This window comes from Aureobasidium pullulans (assembly GCF_000721785.1).
Source record: "Aureobasidium pullulans EXF-150 unplaced genomic scaffold scaffold_2, whole genome shotgun sequence".
Lineage (NCBI taxonomy): Eukaryota > Fungi > Ascomycota > Dothideomycetes > Dothideales > Saccotheciaceae > Aureobasidium > Aureobasidium pullulans.
Window position 1 is genome coordinate 14,427 of NW_021941022.1, and position 13,870 is coordinate 28,296.

The 13,870-nt window shown below is 47.7% G+C and overlaps 4 protein-coding genes across 4 annotated transcripts; 3 read left to right on the forward strand and 1 right to left on the reverse strand.

Annotated features, from left to right (window-relative positions):
• Positions 1-174: 174 nt before the first annotated feature.
• M438DRAFT_361535 (glycoside hydrolase) lies at positions 175-1,715 on the forward strand (the record flags this gene model as incomplete). The annotated part of the gene is made up of 2 exons (XM_029907517.1): positions 175-1,416; positions 1,467-1,715. The coding sequence occupies 2 exons, from the start codon at positions 175-177 to the stop codon at positions 1,713-1,715; spliced, it is 1,491 nt and encodes a 496-aa protein (XP_029764340.1).
• Positions 1,716-3,719: 2,004 nt separating this feature from the next.
• Positions 3,720-5,345, reverse strand: M438DRAFT_252878 (uncharacterized protein; the record flags this gene model as incomplete). The annotated part of the gene is made up of 1 exon (XM_029899666.1): positions 3,720-5,345. A coding segment is annotated over one exon (1,626 nt), but the record flags the coding sequence as incomplete, so codon positions are not given.
• A 582-nt stretch (positions 5,346-5,927) lies between these two features.
• M438DRAFT_264424 (N-terminal nucleophile aminohydrolase) lies at positions 5,928-7,057 on the forward strand (the record flags this gene model as incomplete). Its single annotated transcript, XM_029899950.1, has 2 exons — positions 5,928-5,942; positions 5,996-7,057. The coding sequence occupies 2 exons, from the start codon at positions 5,928-5,930 to the stop codon at positions 7,055-7,057; spliced, it is 1,077 nt and encodes a 358-aa protein (XP_029764342.1).
• A 1,506-nt stretch (positions 7,058-8,563) lies between these two features.
• Positions 8,564-9,859, forward strand: M438DRAFT_351462 (uncharacterized protein; the record flags this gene model as incomplete). The annotated part of the gene is made up of 1 exon (XM_029906717.1): positions 8,564-9,859. The coding sequence occupies one exon, from the start codon at positions 8,564-8,566 to the stop codon at positions 9,857-9,859; it is 1,296 nt and encodes a 431-aa protein (XP_029764343.1).
• Between the last annotated feature and the right edge of the window lie 4,011 nt (positions 9,860-13,870).

Sequence of the window (13,870 nt, forward strand, 5' to 3'; positions counted from 1 at the left end):
TGCCTGCCTTTGAGAACATGCATTCGTGAAAAATGCAACCTCATGCCATCATGAAGATCGTCCGCCCAGCACATGTTTGCCAGAAAGCCCTAAGATGATGGAGTATAAAGAAGGTGCTACTGTCATGACTGTCTTCCACCTTTCTCGTTTGAGAAATCAACATCAATTGTGATTATGATTACATCGACTTGGACTTCTGCTCTAGTAGCAGCAGCTTTCGTACCATCTATTGTTTCTGCAGTTCCTCATGGTGGACACTCTCCTGGAAAGGGCCATGGCATCGCCGCCGATGACTTCGTTTCCGTTGACGGCTTCAAGCTCAAGGATCGCCAGGGCACCGTCTATCTCACTGGACTCAACTACTGGTCCTGTATGAACCTAGCCGCCGATGACCATGTTGGAGGCAACTACTCGCGCTTCATCACTGAACTAGACCAGATGAAAGCTCATGGGGTCAACCATCTCCGCATCATGGCTGCTTCGGAAGGCGCACCCACCCATCAACCTTTCAGAATGTATCCTGCTTTGATGGAGAGCCCTGGAAACTACAACGAAGCAATCTTTGTCGGCCTGGACCGCTGCCTGAACGAGATGAGCAAGCGAGGCATGCGAGCCACCATGACTCTGGCTAATGAATGGCAATGGAGCGGTGGCTTTGGTCAATACGTCTCTTGGGCTACAAACAACAGTCAGATTCCCTACCCGTCATCTTGGAATTTAACAGCGAATCCTCAGCGCTCTGAGCCAGGCACTGGTTGGGGCAATTACACAGTCGAAGGCGTAGATGCCGAATCTTACGGCAACTTCACCGCTTACGCAAACCGCTTCTACACGATCCCAAAGTGTCAGGAATGGTACCATGCCCATATTTCCAAGATTCTCAATCGCGTGAACACAGTCAATGGCCGCAAATACAAGGAGGACGCTACTGTCATGACATGGCAGCTTGCCAATGAACCTCAACCCGCTGTTGTCCCTACCGAATACCTTGGCCCTTACTCCCTCGAATTACCAGCAGCGCCTGAAGACGTCATCATCCCCTGGGTCAAGAACAGCAGCGCCTACATTAAATCACTTGCACCCAAGCAATTGGTCAATGTCGGCTTCGAAGGCAAGCAAGGAAAATGGTACTTCCAAGCCGTTCATAACTTCAGCACTGTTGACTACGGCACCACTCATTGTTGGGTCCAAAATTGGGGTGTCTACGATATGCTCAACTCTTCTGCTACAAACTTGGAAGCTGCCAAGAGTTTTGCTACAGCGTTTGTTGCCAACTCTAGTGAATGGAGTAGAGAGATTGGAAAGCCTGTCTTTCTTGAGGAGTTTGGTATGGCAAGAAACAACTGGGAAAATAGTGGCAAGGAATATCCTTACCTCAGTTCGGCGGGCACTAGTAATAAGGATGAGTACTTCACTGTAAGTTTATTACTCAGTTCCCTGTGTATCCATCACTAATGCTCAAACAGACCATCATCGGCGCCACCATGAATGACTTCAAGTCCGAAATCGGAACATATGTCGGAAGCTGTCCTTGGGCATATGGCGGATTATATCGTCCGGAGATACAACATGCTAATGCCTTTGGCGAGGTCTGGGCTGGTGACCCGCCGCATGAGGCACCCGGTTGGTACGATCTGTACGATACCGATGAAGCTATGAACATTGTGCATCGTCAGCAGCAACAAATTGCTCAGTATTTGAGCAAGGGACATTGATTGTCTCGTGTTCTCCTGAAGACAGAACAGACTAAATATAAGCACTCTGCATTCAATCGGTAAATCGAATCTTCGTGATGGCCACTCGAGATTCAAGTGAGAAGGCAAGATTCAGAGCGTTGACCATGTCGTGCTCCTGTTAGGCGAGAGGACGAACGCGAATACATCGTGCATTCAATCAGTAAATTCGATCTTCACAGCGGAATGGTCAGGGTGAAGAAACGACAACTATATCGTACTCCCTCAACAGTTCAAGGGAACATAAAAACCTTCTGCATTCAGACAGTCAATAAAACATCTAGCAAGGATCATTGGGAGTTGGAGTGAGAGAGCACTAGCAAAGTCGTGTTTCTGCTGTGACAGAAGCGAAGAAAGATAACACCCTGCATTCAATCAGTCAAATCCGTGTTTATATTGGACCATTGAGAGCACAACAATAATGCTTACATCGCAGCATTCCTTTCTCACCCCAGGAAAGCTTGAAACAAGTCCTGCATCAATTCAGTTGAATGAACGTTCCTTACAAGCTGCCGGGAGCGCGCACAAAGGTCAACAACAACTAGTATACTGACCTTACATCTTAGATTAGCTTGTCGCTTTGTCTTAAATCATCAAAAGAACAACCCTGCATTCTCGGCAGTCTATCACATTTCATCTAGAAATCAACCTCCTAAAATGAGTACGGGTAAAGAGGGCGATAAAGTACTTAGGTCCATGAATCTGCACAAGATTTCACGCTCCAGATCCATCGAAAGACGACGAGCTCACAGTAGGAAAGCAAGATATGGCAGTAAGCTCACAGACCTGATCGCTTTCTCTCCTTGTCCTCTAGCACACTCTTAGACCTCATGACACCTTCGCAAAACTCTAGATTTCAACAAACTCCAGACCTGTCAGGTACTCCCCGGCAACGTTCGGTGCCCAGTGTAACATCGGCATCCGGCCGATGGAAATATAACCTCCCTTCCTCGTCCCAGCATTTATCTCTAAGAATCCAAACCGAACAACATAGCGTCGTACCCCTGACAAAGCAGCACCGACCAGATTGTTTCTGCTCTCGACTCGAGTGCGTGGGGTAGTCGTTTCGAAGAACATGTAGGGGAGAGCAAGATGGAGGACAGAATGGTTCATGTCGTTGGTGTTGGGAAACACTCATGACTCTTCTTCTAAGATTCTGATTTGGAGAGGGACGTACTACGGGTATAGAAGGATTTTATACCCAGATATTACGATGAAAGCTTTCGATAATTGAACAATGGTCAGAAGGAAAACCAAAAAAGGAAAGGAAAGATTGAGTGGGAAAGGTCTCGCCACAGGGAGGTATTGAGTAGCTTCTGACAGACACATGACTGGATGTCAGACTCGGCACGTAATGGGTTCCAGCTTCGCGCACACAACGCCGTATATATCCCTCCTCCTTCCAAGTGCAATCGCATCCTGCATCATTCCGAAGAAGATCCTCGATTCACTGTTGTCGCCGAAGCGATAACGTAAGAGAGGCCGGCTCGGAATGGTATCCAGTAGCATGAGTGCATCAGGTCAGTAATGCTTTCTGTACAATGTAGTTTCTTGTGATCTGATCGCAGATTTCGGTGATTAAGTTATTCGATTGACATATCGCGAGCTCGGAGGGAGGACATGTGGAATGTATATCATGACCCTGGCTGTTCTCGTTTTGCTCCTTCGGAGCCAAACCCTCACACAATGTGTCCGCAGAGAAGTCCTGAGAGTGAGGTGGGTGATTAGGCTATAAGAAACGATGCAGGCGAGTGTATGTCATGTTTATAGTTCGTTGCAGCAATTTTGAGAAGGGAATTGACTTGTTGTTCAAGAGCCTTCGTCTGGAAACAGCAACCCAGGCGCAAAGCGATCAAAAGACATGATTGTCGGGTCGTCAAAAAACTCCAGCCATGGCACATCTTCAGCACCAATGCTTGTACCGAGTCCACTGTCAGTACAGCTGTCACACTGAGTTGATGCTACTGTCATAGTGCAATGCTCCGACTTCAACACTTTTGCAGCGATTTTTTTGATTTTGACTAGAACTGATCCGGCGCAGGCCCAGTTTAAGCTCAGCGATTTCAACAGGCCGACGACTAAGGTGATGCGATCTTTATGTTGATACATGCAGCGGCAGTTGTGAAGTGTACAAGCGGCAAGCTGAACCACGGACGCGATGACAAGAGCGCAAATAAAGAAAGGCGTATGTTTTTGCACCGGACAGCGGAAAGCCGCAAGATTTGACAACTCCTTCGAGGCATCAGTCGCTTTACTCGCATGAGCATGCTTGGTATCAGTGGATGGCATCTGCTTATCACCCTTCGCACAGAATATGTCCGCTGTTGGATGCACCGAGAGAAGTTCGCTGCGAGGCATGTGCAGGAGAATGGTAGCCCAGTGAATGACCATGTGTGCTTGGAATAGCATTTCGTCGACTTCACCTGAGTTAGAGATGAGGTCGCGCTTCTCCGGAGGTACATAATGCGTCCATGCTGCAAGCGAGTTATCGATTGCTTGTACCTCATCAGGATGAGCTTCAGCATTTGCGATTGACAACACCCGCGACAGTATTTGTACAGCCTCAATACGATAGCAAGAGGAAGAGAAGCTCATTTCTTCTTCGGCAAAATGACGGTCAGCGAATTGAGCCAAGGTGGGGCTGTCTGAGAAACAAGCGCCATCTGTGTATGTCGAATCTTCACATGGTAGCAAAACTTCCGAGGCGACCGTGGTGGTCTTCATCGTTGAGCGACGATGAATCGCAGACATGATGCCTTCCACTACAAACAGCTCCCACCACGTGCGACGGAAGCTCTCTTCAAGACACGGTATGGAGCCACCATTCGAGGAGCTGAATGATTTTGTGTTCATACCAAGGCTGATAGCTAGCTCAATTGCATCTTGAAGCATTGCCAGGCCTTCGTTGGGCTCGCCTCGTGCATGTACCGCGATTGCGAAGAGAAGACGAGCTTGAACCATGAAAGCCGTTCTTTCTGGACTATCCTTGAGAGCTCTAGCAGTCTGTATTCTTAGGGGGTCGCCGGATTGAGATGCCGAATAATGACTTCCGATGAATTGAACGACTAGCCGAAGGTACGAGGGATAGTTCTGATCGTACATGTGCCGTGGAAGCAAGATGGGATGAGCTGGATGGAAATTCGAGTAGTATAAATTTACGACATGTTCCGAATCCAAGATCGCTTCCGGGCGACTCTGACATCGCGAATCAGTCAATGTTGACACTGGGAGTTTGTCGGCCAAGATGTATGTCGGCCCAGAGTTGGGAAACGGAGTATCAAGAGCAGCTGCAATCGAGTCTGATGTGATGCCATGTCCGTGTTGACCAAAAGTGGTCATTTCGTTCTGCCAAGGCAAAGATTCTGATGTTGTGTAAGATATTGTTGGCGGCGGTGCTGGTGATGTCTGAAGTGAAGTGTCCTGAGTAGAGGGCGAATTGAGTTTTCTTCGTTTCTTCGGCATGCCTTTACATCCTCGTCGTGAAGGCATATAATTACATGTAATCTCGGATGTGATGCATCGTGAGCAGATTGGTTGTTTCCCGTCGCATTTGAGATGCTTGGATCGACATTCAACACAGGCTAGAGCAGATGGCTTGACAGCAGAGGCTGTGGCATGAGTAGTAGTTCTCGTCGTCATATCTTCGGACCGGCGATCATGTTATGGCAGACAGAGCCTAGCAGAGACTATGTATATCGCGATCCGGTTGGAAGAACAAGAACACCAGATTGAATGAGAGTGTTTACGAAAAGAATGACTATGATGGTGAATGTCGCCGACTCGGGGATGTTCAAGAGACAGCGGGGACTTTTTTTCGGATTCAGCGTCACCTTGTCGATGTTTACTTGGCGAGATACTTGATGCTCGACAACAACGAATGCGCTATGTACCCGGAGTGGTGCCCAGAAGGTTGTATCTTCTGTTAGAAAGAAACGCGCGGTCAATTAGCGAAAGTGTACTGAGTATGAGGGATTGCCTGTCAGGATGGGAATGAGAAGCAAGGAGCCTTCGGATTTAGTGAAGCTGTTTTGTGGTCAAAGCGCACAATTGCGCAATATCGCGTTGGGAGGAAGGTGCGACTGTAATGTGTTTGTTGCTCTCTCGCAGCTTTGCTTTCTGCGATAACTTTGTCTTTCTTTGTTAGAATAAGACGTCGTCCTCGGTCGCTCATTCCTCCTCCAGCATACCTTCCAGATGTGTCGGTTCATGGTATTACAAAGCTCGGAAGAAGAAGGTGCGATAGTTGCTGACCAGATTATTAGGTGTACAAGGGCAAGGAGCCCATCCTTCTTTCCACTTTGATTCTAGACCCAGCGCATTCCATCCTTACACAATCCTACGACTCGCGACTCCGCCTAGACACACGACGACCTCACAATGGCGACGGCTTTGGCGTTGGCTACTACACCCCTCCTTCGTTGCTCGCCCTGCTCGGCCCGGACCCGTGCATCTTCACCTCGACCATCCCTGCTTGGAACTGCACCAACCTGACGCGCTTGGCCAGCAAGACTGTCTCGCCCCTCATCTTCGCCCACGTCCGCGCAAGTACCGAAGGCGCCCTCGCCGAGAGCAACTGCCACCCCTTCAGCCGCGGCTGCTTGATGTTCATGCACAACGGAGGAGTAGGAAGCTGGAACAGTGGTGTCAAGCGCAAGTTGGTCAGCGACGTTGGCGACCGCTGGTTCGGTGGTGTTACTGGCAGCACCGACTCTGAGTGGTGCTTTGCCCTGTTCCTCGACAGCCTTGAAAAATTGGGCTACGATCCGGACAACAACGAGGCTCAGACGAATGGCTTCGGCCACAGCGTTCTGCGCAAGGCCATCCTCAAGACCATCGAGCGCATCAACGGCTACATCAAAGAGCTGCCCGAACACGTCAGAGAAGGCGACACGCGCAGTCTGCTCAACTTTGCCGTCACCGATGGCAAGAGTGTTGTCTGCACGCGCTACGTCAGCAGCAAGACCGACGAGGCTGCCAGCCTGTTCTTCAGTTCAGGCACCAGCTGGAAGAAGCAGAACGGCCCTTCAGCCGAGAAGGCCGACTACACCATGGAACGCCGTGACAGAGGCGCCGACATTGTCCTTGTCGCCAGCGAACCCCTGACCTTCGAACGCGACAACTGGGTCACCGTCCCTACCAACAGTACCGTCACCATCCACAACCAGACCGTCCTCATCCATCCCATCATCGACGACTTCTACAACCCATCTCCTAGCTTCAAGCGCAGCTCCAAATTCGCCGAGACAAAGGGACAGACCACCACTGAGATGGCGAAAGCTTCGATCGATTCTGCCCCTGAGAATCTTGTCCAAGCCGCGGCCTGAACAATGCTGAAGATGCTTTCACACCGTAAATCAACCCTACCTAACCCCGTCATCACTCAGTCGCGAATGCTGCCGTTTAGCACGCTCCTTGCGATGCTCAAATCTGGATACCGGGCCGGATTACCGTTTATGGCAGTCTTTTGTCGTGCTATTCCTCCTTGCCTCTTTGGAACCTTCGAAAACGTGCTTATGGCCGTACGAGCACAGAAGCATAGGAGAAGTTTCCGAAATGGAGCGTCGTCCGAGTGGTCGTAAGACCGACCAAGTGCTGGTGGGACGAGGTTTCCACAGCGCTAGACAAGAGAGTGACCACTCATGGCTTCTCGGAGACTTTGCCAGAATCTTGCTTTGGATCGACAGGGCGCTGAACCTGTGAGAATCTGCTCATCATCGCTCCGATTCGCTCTAAGCATTTTGCAACGTACAAGGTCGGGGCCCGCATCTCACGCGCTTCCAACAAGCAATATGCGCTCAACCGGGGCCACGTTGGACTGGTGCATGACACACTTTTGGATGCGTCTCGCTCTTGAATCTTGTATTCTTAGTGACCATAAAGACGCGTTTCATAGAGCGTTTATCAATATACATCCAATCAGATTCAACCAAAATCCTCGAGGCATGTTCACCCTGAGATCATAACAACAGTCACCGCCTGAGACCATGCGTTTCCAAATTGGAAAACGGCCACTTCTCGAAGACGGACTTCCATCCGATCAGTAATCGCCGTTCTCGCACTCTGCCACAGACAGCTAACACGGCAATTGGCTTCGAGTGCCGCGGTACAGCGTCGATCATTGCCTAATCGGTACGACAGAGCCTCAACACCCTCGACCTCCCATACCAGCTACAGCACGCATACAGAGTCTAGACTTTGACGATGTCGCGTCAAATTGATCAGGAGACCTTAAGTAGAGCGTAGAAACAGTGATGTGACAGGCTGACAAGAAGAGTGAGTAATGTCACTGCAGCAGCGACGCCGCGCCCTTTTCTATTTATCGTGGCTAAACTGCTATGAGGTTATACGGTGTTTGTCAGTGCCACGACAAGTGAAAACGTCAACATCTCGACACTGCGCGCGCCGTCGTGAGCCGTGAAAATTTGCATCCTTCGATCAGCATATATCCTTGATATAACACCACTCCAATATCGAGGGATGTTTGCTGCTGACCCAATACATTGACTTCTAATTGTACGTCGACTAGATAAGCACCACACGCGGATTCGGTCTCAGCCTCCGCGTGGTTCGGAGTCAGATCTGAATCATTCCCTGGTGGCTTGAATATTATCCGTCGAAACCTTCCACCCGTGTAACCTAAGAGGCACAGGCAGGTTCGACTATTTCTGTTTTTAGTGACGTTGATTTCCTCTCCTTTCCACCGCTCCTTTCTCGCAACTTGTATTCTAAAATTCCGAAAACACTGTCGCTGCCAACAACAGACTCCACTCGTTCCGTCCGCAGAACCAAACTTCTTAGTAACCCACCTCTCACATCCTTGTTGATCCACCATGGTTCGTTTCGCACAATCAGATGAGATGACCAGACGGCCGAAGAGGGTAGCAATACCTCCTACACCGCCTAATGAGCTTGAAGATAACAATCACATCTATCAAACCATCGAAATGGTTCCTAAAGAAGAGAGTTTTGCCCAGGACATAAAACAAGAAATTGAACCATCAACATCATCGCCGACAGTTTCGAAAACATCGATAGTGGATGCCATCGATGCAGAGACAGATGAACTGATCAAATTTCTGGATGCCTTCTCCGCTGCCTCGATGGCTCCCATACAAACACCGCATGGCCGAGATGGCTGGGATGGTTTTGCGACCACTGAACCTGTCATCTCAGTCATATCGTCCTACTTGGCTTCGAAGAATGCGAAGAGCGTGACAATAGGCTCACCAACCTTTCCATCTCTCGTCAGCGTTTTCGATGAAGGCGAAGGTCCCTGCCTGGTGTTGAATGGAATCATATCTCCACGCATCTCATCCCCGTCACATCCTTACTCTTTCAACAAGCATATACGACCAGTCACACATCCGCCTCCGGTGCCTGCGGATGCAGCAGGAACAGCAGCGATCGTGGCGGCCTTCGCTTTCCTCCACTCTATCCGACATCGACTCATCGGCACAGTCGTCTTGGAAGCGATTTCTGATACCGAGGAAGGCACACTAGGCACATGCCGACATATGCTACACTCCGACGAGCGAAAGACATTATGGCGAGGCGATTGTATGATCACTGCCGCTTCAACCTCAGCTGCTTCTACATCTATTCCTCCATCACCGTTTTCCGCACCCTTCCAAGACACAACCGCCACAAAAACCACCGACCCGGCCACTTTTGATCTCGAAACCGCAAGGTGGCAACGGACGGTACCGGCGGAGAATTACACACCCTCACGACTATCAACGCCTTGTGCAATCCACCCCGTCGCCACTTCCTTCTCAAACAATGGCAAGAAAGTACTCGGCAGACGACCCAGTATCCCTCATTTCCACGGACGACGGAATGGCTCTCACGCACGCTTCTGGACCGAAGTCGGTGTACCTGCATTCTGTTTCGGCGTCGGTGGTTCTTCACAGCCAACTCAAGATCAACAATCGTCGGAACAGCACTCCGAACAGCAAGATCAAGACGCCGAATGCGATCGCATGGTAGATTCTGGCATCCAAGACGTCGCGGTCAAGGCAGAGGGAGAGATCAGTCAGGATGCGAGGGATATTGATCGCAAGCAGTGGATTCAACTTGTCAAGGTTTTGGTGCTGACGGCTTGGGATCAGGTGGGCTTGGAAGATTGAGAATTTATGCATTGGATGGCGTTTTTGGCAAAAGGATTGGGTGGCATTGGAAATAGGTTCGTTGGCTGGCGTTCTATGGGTATTGGATGAAGCAGCGGATATACATAGCTGCAGGATTTATAATGATTTGAAGAGTCATTCTACTTTTTCATCACGCTTCTTGTAGCGTCCTTTCACTGTTTGCTGATCTATGATGACCACCTCCTGTAACTAGCAAAAAAATAGTCTTCTGCTCAAACCATTCTTGTCGGGTTAGGTATAAATACTCCTCCCACCCGTCTCTTAGGACTCTTTTTGATCAGAGACAACATGACCAAAGAACCAGATGTCTGCATACTTGAGCACCGCAGCTTTTTCCACATATCGCTGTCGACACAACTGCGAGTAGCGTCGTTGAGCAGAGAAGGAAAGTGCACAGGTCAGTGATACTGTATCACTCCTACCTTCTCCACACCCATGACACGTATGCAATACTCTACTTGCTGGATCTCGATAGGGAAGTGGAGGTCTGCAGTGCATCATTGACCTGTGCTTGTCCTTCCTACTCCGTCTCTCCTGTATGCTGCACCTCTCTCCAATCTCATCTTGAAGGAGTGTCTTCTAAGCTTCATCTCCAGATCTCAGATCAGCGTCTGCATTGTGGTTGATGCTGCTTTTGAGTTTCTGTACGGTCCCTCGTGGGAAGATATTACTGATGTTGATGATCTACGCGCGCGCACGGTCTACTCGCGCGCATCACCAACTTCAAAACCAGCTAGATAGCTTAACTTCAACACGGTCGCATATTACGACGAGCGACTCGTTTCGTTTCAAATTTGATTATTTAAATAGATAATCACTTCTTCATCCTTCTACGAAGAGATTGTTTATCGCGCGCCTCTTGTTCTCGTTCCTTAATGATAGACGTCTAATACACCTCCTATTTGCGTAGTACATTAATAGAATCGACTAAACTACGACCCTTAGACTTCTTAACCCGTATACGAGGTTTCTCGTTAATTATGTCGACAATATGGCGGTTTTTTTGTTTAATTTCATCGCTTCGTTAGGCCAGTTTAACTATAGCTAGTTCGTAAGCTTTAGTGGCCTTCTTATAAACTAGTCTTAATAGCTAGTATTTTGCTTCAAAATCTGCCTCTTAGTCTTAATTAATGAACCTTAGATAATCCTTCGTCTCTCTTAGGTAGTTTAGAGTCTTAAATTCGTATGTTTTAGGTAGTAGAGTAACGTTTTAGTCTACTAGTTAGACCTCCTCTTTTACGACCACTATATCTAGATTCTAAGGGATAATACTAGCTTCTTTCTAGCAGTTTCGAATGACCTTATCTCTTATAGTCTCCTTATAGGCCTATTAGTACAGTAGAAGGAAGTCCTTTCTCTTAATTAGACTAGCATCTAAGAACTGTTATAGCTTATATAATTTAGCCTTATATTGAGTTTCAAGAGGTGAAAATGTGGCTAGATCTAAGGGTTATAGAACATCGCTTATATGTAGTAGAAGCGTATAAAGAATAACCTTATTGTCTTCAGCTAGTTGTTTAAATGTATCGTTAATATAGCTCTTATAGCTGTCTAAAATGAGTAGTCTATACTCATTTTTTTTGGCTAGCTTCGTTTAAGGAAGAAACATAGTCTTAAGCTACTAACAACCAATTGTATCGTTAGTCTAACCGTTCTCCTATACTACGAAGTAATAGGGAGGTATATTAGTAGGAAAATTGTTAAGCATAAGGTGTACACCCTTAAAAATAACGAGTAGTTTAATAGCTTTAAAGCTCGCTAAGATACACTTAATTATTATTACTATTCCTAGTCTTAAGAGGCCTTAGTACGCGTTCTCTTTCTCTTTTTACCTATAGATTCATTATAGGCCCTTCCTATAACAACTTGTTTAGTATAGATGCCTAGGCCTTAGCTATGTTTATCTATATTGTACATATTCCCCCTCTTAATTTTATACGTCTTTATTACGTAATCTAGAGTTAAGAACTAGGCCCTAACGTTCTCTTCTATCGCCTAGTTAATCCTATCTACCTCTTAGGATTTTCTAAGAAGTTTTTTAACCCTTAGATGTCGTTAAACGAAGCGATTAACCTATCTCTTTCCTATAGATTAGTATACCCCTTATTTGCGGAGGATAAAACTAACTATTAAACGGATACGGCGCTTCGTAGGTGCGCGGTATAGGTTATCTAGGGCTATAATACGTTTAACGAGGTCTACCTCTTATATATCGGTTAATTTCTTCTCGTTATTATATAATTTGTGTCGTGTTAGCTAGCTATTATATCGATCGCGTATAGTAGAGGGGGGGAGGTCGAATTCGCGCGCGGCGGCCATTAAACTATTATATATACTGTCCTACTATCTAGCGATAGCTACGGCGATGTTATCTTCTTAAATTTAGTCTATTAGTTATATATATACGTTAATAGAAAGAAGAGAAACGAAGAAGCGAGACGCGAGTTAACGTATACGAGTAGACCGTACGCGCGCGTAGATCATTAATATTAGTAGTACCCTAAACCTCCTAGCGTAAGGAAGTATACTTTTTCTATCTCCTATATAGCAATAATGCTTATCTTAAACATAGTCGTATAATAAAAAAGATTAACTTTATACACTAATACTAAGCGTAGACGACTTATAAGGGTATAAAGGTATATAGCAACGTATAGATTACTCTTAGACAATAGGTCTGTCTATAGCTAAAGCTATTCGTTGCCCTACGTAAGGTAGCTATAGAATTCTTCTTATATGCTACGCTAGCGTATCGTATAGGAAACGCCGGCTTAGTAAAAGAGAGAGAGAAGACTAGGGTAACCTATCCCGTTACAATTATCCCCCCCTCTAGGACGCTGTCCTTAGCGGCCTATATCTGCCCTTAAAATCCGTAGTCGTAAGCGACTTCTATAGAGCCTAATAGACTACCTCGCTATCGTAGCGCGCGCGTGCTATATAAGAGCCGGCGACGCCGGCTAAGGTTTAGGCGTCGTAGGCGGCCCGCTTAGCGGCGACGCCTTAGCGTCGCGACGCATGCGGCTAGCGATAATAATAAAGCTAGCCTATTACTTCTTTATCCCTTCCTTTCTTTAGTACGCGTACCTCTTACGTATCGCCTCTTCTTCGTAAACATAACTCTACTATAACGTAACCATACTATACGCTAACATGCCCTTATTTAAGCCTATCGGTGTCCCCGTCGCTATCGACGACGCTATTATCTAGTGTAGCCGCTACGCTAAGGACTAGGGTAGTCCTAATAAGAGAGGTTTATTTTAGCCTACGCTTCCTATACGCGTCTACTACTAACCGCTATATAGACGACTACTCCTTCTATACGGGCCCCCTAATAAAGTGCCCCTACTACGCTACTACTAAGCACGCCTATATACCTCTAGACGACTACTCGGCTAAGGCCTTTAACTGCCTTATTCGCTACCGCCGCGTCCTAGACGCCTTTATCGCCGTTCGCGCTAGCTATAGGGTTAACGCTGCCGCTACGCTTAAGCTCCGCTAGCTTAAGGTACGTATAGCCTACGAGCGCGCCCGCTTCCTTTATTACCTCGATGCCGCTAAGTACGACCCTAACTCCCGCGTCGGTAACGTCTACCTTTATAAGGACGCCGATAAGGTTAAGCGCTCGCCGCTTACCGTCGCCGCCTTCCGTAAGGAGGTACGTAAGCGCGCCGCCCTTAAGCACCTCGCTTAGGTATATTACTTTATCCCTACGTTCCGCTTATATGTCGCGCGACCGTATCTAACCTTATTAATTTGTAGGAGGCTACTAAGTCCCGCCGTGCCGCTACTAAGGCTAATACTATCGCCGCGCGCTCTACTAGCGCCCTCGAGGCGATCGCTATATACTTCGCTAGCTTCTAGCCTATAGTCGCCGCCGCTCCCGACGATAGTAACGATAATAAGGATAGCGAGGATAGCAACTCGTCCNCCTTCGCTTAGGTTACGCCTACGCTTCGTATACGTCTCGTACGTCCGTAGCATTCGCTATGT